Raw genomic sequence first — 6,000 nt, forward strand, 5'->3', positions numbered from 1 at the left:
CCAAATTTGTAAACAATGGCATAACATACATATACACACAGGGTCCATTGCCAGAGTTAATGTGGTCAACATATAAAATAAAAACTAAAGATAAGGCTCAGAATGGTTTCTTAACAAAACCTTTCTACATATAAAGTGCTTTTTTTGATTGATTGATTGATTGAGACTTTTATTAGTAGATGGCACAGTACAGTACATATTCCGTATAATTGACCACTAAATGGTAACACTATTGTTTTAACAAAAAATAAATTCCAAATTTGGGTATCATACCCTGCCATGTAAACGTAGACTGGTAAAGTATGTGTATTGACCCTTTGGCGTCCATGGTAGTTTTTTTTTAAGTTTAAGTACTTTTGTGTACATTAACATTATCTTGGTTAAGTTAATGTCCTTTTTTCATTACAGACTAACGTGTGCAACTGTACACTTACCGGTACTTGTTAATTTTGTGTATAAACACATTGGGCCTACAGTAAAATCTATCCCAAACCTAAAATCTGAGTCATCAAAATGTATATTTTTTTAGAGTAAAAATGCCAAACGTGAATTAACCTTCCTCGTAAATAAATGCCGTGAACTTACTAACGATGTACACAACAAATATGTTCTGTTACAAAGTCAAGAAAGCTAAATATAACATCGTTGATAATCTAGAAAGAAAAGTCAGGCGAGTGTTGTTGGCCTTTAAAGCCATGGCATGCATCTTTGCATCAGTTGGCCACTTGATGGCACTGTTGGCCCAAATTTTCCCGTCTCCCTCTGCAACCAAACGGCTGTTCATGCTTTGATTGATTTGAAAGATAGAACTTTTTTTTTTTAAATAAATGTTAATTGTTTTTGATATTAAAATTTATTTTTTAATTAAAATGTTAACACTTAGCTTACAGTATTTTTCGGAGTATAAGTCGCCCCAGAGTGTAAGTCGCACCAGCCGAAAATGCATAATAAAGAAGGAAAAAAACATATAAGTCGCACTGGAGTATAAGTCGCATTTTTGGGGGAAATGTAATTGATAAAAGCCAACAGCAAGAATAGACATTTGAAAGGCAATTTAAAATAAATAAAGAATAGTGAACAACAGGCTGAATAAGTGTACGTTATATGAGGCATAAATAACCAACTGGTATGTTAACGTAACATATTATGGTAAGAGTCATTCAAATAACTATAACATATAGAACATGCTATATGTTTACCAAACAATCTGTCACTCCTAATCGCTAAATCCCATGCAATCTTATACGTCTAGTCTCTTACGTGAATGAGATAAATAATATTATAATGTGTTAATCATTTCACACATAAGTCGCTCCTGAGTATAAGTCGCACCCCCGGCCAAACTATGAAAAAAACCCAACTTATAGTCCGAAAAATACGGTATTATAACTGCTGTCGAGTTGTTATCTTGTTTTATTATCACATTTCTGAGTCTTTTTTGCAAGTATGACAGTACGTTGCAATTACAGTTGTAAGTCAAAGATGTTAGATGGAAATAGTGTATATTTTGTGTGTTGGCTAGTCAGTTCAGTGTTTGTGGACTCTAGTCTTTTGTTCAGCACCTAAAAGTTTTGATAATGTAAGTGTTGTACTTATTACGCACCGGTTGTTTGATTGTAAAATGCATCTTAGTTGTAGTTTTCATTAACAAATTAGGAGGTGTTAAAATCGCTAATGCTAATCAGTAGTATGTCAATAACTAAGCTAATGTATATTAGCATCAAGCTAGCGCAATTTTGGGAAAGTGGAGCCTTACATTACCTACTGTGGAGCGTTTTTTTGAGTCAGTTTCTTAGTTGGCATTGAAAATTGCAACAGTAGCGATAGGTAGTTTGGCTGAGTCCGCTCTCAGTCCTGCTGGAGTGATCGCCAAGTGCTGAAGCGCAAAGAGCAGCGGCAACGGGGTGTGACGCCACGGCCACGCGCGACCCATAACATGGCACCGTTAAATTTTATGAGAATCGGCGGGATTCAGTCAGTGCCAAAAAAGGACCGGATTCGGTAGCCATCACGCGACGCCACCCTTTATGCTGCACTTGCATTTTCCTCGTGTGCAAACAAAGACTCTTGTGTGCAGTTATATACCATGAAACGCCTTCAACAATGAAGTTTAAACTTTGTGTTCACTAGTCCGCCTATATTTCCATTGTCTTTTTTTTTTTTTTTTGTTATCCGTAAATTGCTTTTTTTCATTTCTCAGATTGGCTAGCCTTATGCCCGCTAGATTGTTATAGCGCCACCTCTTGCTGTGGCCTACAAATCATTTCAACAGATATGTTTTTTTAAATAATTATTCAAAATGTCCATTGACATGACAATGTGGCCTACAAACAAGTGTTACGCAATGACAAAGGCTCTGAAGGGTCATTGGGAGATTGTGTGTGTGTGTGTGTGTGTGTGGAGGGGCTAACCAGGGGTGGGACTCACCTCGATTGGTCGATGTGGAGCAGTGGTCAAATCTACCTGGAGACAGGAAGAGAGGTTAAAGGTCAGAGAGGTCTATACATTAAGATAAGATAATCGTCAGCACACTATTTCTAAGAAGCACAATGTGCTGACATTTGGGAGGATTACTTCTTAGAACCTAAAAGAAATACAGTCAGTGTGTTTGTGTGGGAGTAGAGTTAAATTCCCTCAGGTCACTTCACGTTCCAGAGCAGCAGGCACAAGTCAGAATGATTTGGAGCTTGGTTCTTCTTGTACGACTATGTCAACAGGGCTTTAGGGGAAACACACATTTGATCCAAACGATCAGCGCGGCATTCCTGCACTCGTCTCGAAGCTCCAACCTGGAAGTCGTGCAGGTGTTGAAGTCCCATGATGGTGTGGTGCCAGACTGCAGTCCTCGCACATCTCCTGAGTCATGCAACCATGCGCCCGCCGCCTGTCAGCAGCTTCTTCCCAAAGCAGCTCATCAACCAAAGCTCAGTCTCACTCTGACTGCTATTCCAAAACCACTCCTCCACTCCAGCGTCCAGCTCTTTCTGCCCCTGCTGGCCCACGACCAATACAACTATTTTCTAACAAAACAAAGTCTGCTTAATAAGCAGTCCCGACTTCCATAATTTAGTTCGTAGCAGGTCTTGAACCTGTGACCCTCCAAGTCTGTCATCCGCGTTAATACCTCACAGAAGTGAGTACAACCCTGAGGGACCATACTACAGCAATGAAACAGCTTGTATAGCAGTATCAATTTACTGTAAACACAATTGTGTGTATACATGTTCAAATAGTGTCTTTGGTGTGAACATTTAAGTGTAATCTAGCACCGCCTTAATGCTTTTGGGCATGAAATTGTGCAGAGCTGCACAGGTTGTTACAGGACAGAACATCACAGATGGAGCTGGGGGACACCTTTAGCTCCTCCACCTTCCTTTCTTCCTTTCTGCCTCTTGAGCATAATTGGCCACTACATCGATCAATCAATCAAATGTTATTTTCATGTATAAAATAAATGCGACACTAAGTGCTTTACAGACTTAAAAACAATACAATACAATAACCTCAAACACACACACACAAACAAATGAATGCATGGCGGAGTACAGAGGAGCCAGGTGCGTAAACACTATCACCTTCATCTTCCCTAGCAAGACACTTGATCATCTTGGAAAGTGTATTTGGCCTACTTAATATGTTATAAAACAGCCACACGGGACAGTTTCTGCTTCTGTACATGTCATCTTTGCCCTCAGTGAACCGCGACTCCCTAGCAGCACTCATGCAGCCGCAGAAACTGACCTCATCAACGAGCTTGACCGTAGGCAAGATTCTGTACAATTATCTTTCTACCTGGTTTGACAGAGATTTAGACCAATGTTTTTAATATAGGGCCATCGTTGGGCCGCGAGCGCTCCCCAGAGCGGCGCCCAAAAATATTTGTTTCTCGGCTGTGGTCCGTACTGGGGCTTACTTGTAATACAATTTTTTTTTTTACCAGTTGTGACAGTAATGACAATATCAAACAAACAGAAGAGGTCTGAAGCTTAAGTCATAGAGAAGTTTCTTAAGCGCAGAAAATATGAGTAAAGTGGTATTTTCATTTGCACTTAAATTTTATTGACAGTTTATTTAGGAAACATATTATTATATTATTATTATTGTTTTTCATTAGTTTTATGATTCCCTTCTTTTGAAGTATACCTGATTAGTACTTGGTACTCAGCCTGATTTAATCTTTGATAATAATCTTTGTGATTAACACATGTCTTCATATATTTTGACAAGGTTTATCCTGTTAAACAGTAAATAGATTATATATAATTATTGAATGTCAATGGAATTAGGATTGCTAATTCAGTGTTAATATTTGATGGGTCCTAGGCCCTTTTTATAGTGGAAAAGTTGGGCCCTGAGGTCAAAAACAACCCTGATTTAGACAATAATTGTTGTGTGCTGCACTATGCGCTGCAAGATGTACACTGACTACTCTCAAGTCTACTTTCTGTAGTATTGTCCTATGGCAAGATATGCTTGCAGAAATATGAGGGTTGTACTGTTTTATTCAATAGCTATTACTGTACTTTGAGAATATGTAGCAGTACCATCCCATGCATCAAGAACACAAACATGCCAAACACTTTTATTACGTGTCTGTAAGGCATCCGTACGCAGACAGTACTGGAGAGGATTTGTTAGGACACACCGTGATGTGTTTACGTGTAAGACCAGTGAAAGTATTTGATTCCGTAAACACGCTTGACAGGAATTAGAAACCAGTGGGGAAAAAAAATATCACCCGGATGCTTTCCAGGTGAACTCGGAGCACCCTGACACAGCTCAAATGTGGTCTGCTCTCTTTCGGCCTGTCGAAACATGACCCATCATCCGACGCGGAAACCACCACAAAGTCTCCGCAAACCCCAATGGTGGCACAATGTAAATATTACGGGGAGGGAAAAGGAGGGGTTGTTGTGTTGACCTGACAAAAAGCAAGTGAGCCGTGTCGACTTTTGCGAGTTGGAACGTCTTCTTGAACTCTTTGAGCAGACTTGTTGTGTCACCGTGTTTACACTGCACTGCTTATCGGCCGCGTATCGATTACAAATAAAAGAAACAAGCCCTGCTGGCCGCGGAGTGGAAACATCTGCACGTTCGCAAGGCTTCCTGCAAAGATGAGAGGTCGGGCCTGAAATGTCCCCCCTGCAGGGTTCATTCTCTAACCTCAACATACTACGTACCACTTGGCTGCTCACCAGTGCCTTCCCCATAAGCATGCTGCCTCCTGTCCAACTTTGCAGCCGAACCACCTTTTTATGGCATTATAAAATTGCGCAAACGCCGCCTTGTACAGGGGTGAACATTCCCTCGCGAAGATCCAGACTTACCTCCTGCAGGTAGCCCGTCAGGTGCAACAGGATAGCCACGCTGGAGGCCACCTGGAGCAATCCCATGACCGCCAGAGTGCCGAACAGGAGCGGCCGGTGCGAGGGCTCCGAGCTGGCCACCGGCTGGAAGCGTTGCTGGGCGGCCTCCACGTCCATGGTGCTGCGCAGGTAGCCTCTGTACTCGCCGTGGGTAGCTGCCATGCTCCCGTGCGTGCGTGGACTCTACCGTGCGCACTGGAGGCACCCGAATGCAAGCCAGAGAGCGAGAGAGAGAGTGGGGAAGTGGGTGGGCCAGGACGGAGAGTGAGAGAGTGTGAAACCTCCCCCTGTTGTCCCACCAGCCTTCTATTAGTCCAGATGGGTCTGAGTGAGTGAGTGAGTGAGTGAGTGAGTGAGTGAGTGAGTGAGTGAGTGTGTGCTCTGCAGGTGGTGCACAGGTCCTTATCAGAACCACAGGAACCACGTGACCCCACCCACTCCCTCTAGGCTTCCACACCCCCAACCCTCCCAGAATGTGTCGGACATCCGAAATTACTTAATAGACGCGTCAGGTTATGTCATCTAGGAGACAACAGAAAAATCTGGAAACTAAATTCCACTTAGATCAAATTCACTTATTACCATTTAAAAACAGTACTGTATTTTTTGCTTGTATTTATTAATTTTTTACTAA

At 41.8% G+C, this 6,000-nt stretch overlaps 1 protein-coding gene across 1 annotated transcript in view; it reads right to left on the reverse strand.

Annotated features, from left to right (window-relative positions):
* Positions 1-5,689, reverse strand: part of tnfsf11 (TNF superfamily member 11) — a 28,969-nt gene extending 23,280 nt beyond the window's left edge. The window contains exons 1-2 of the mRNA XM_061970814.2: positions 5,328-5,689; positions 2,428-2,463 (exon numbers count right to left, since the gene is read on the reverse strand). Coding sequence (XP_061826798.1) covers positions 2,428-2,463; positions 5,328-5,528 — 237 coding nt within the window. The 5' untranslated portion in view covers positions 5,529-5,689. The remainder of the gene's footprint in view (positions 1-2,427; positions 2,464-5,327) is intronic.
* Between the last annotated feature and the right edge of the window lie 311 nt (positions 5,690-6,000).

This window comes from Nerophis lumbriciformis, linkage group LG13, assembly GCF_033978685.3.
Source record: "Nerophis lumbriciformis linkage group LG13, RoL_Nlum_v2.1, whole genome shotgun sequence".
Taxonomy (NCBI): domain Eukaryota; kingdom Metazoa; phylum Chordata; class Actinopteri; order Syngnathiformes; family Syngnathidae; genus Nerophis; species Nerophis lumbriciformis.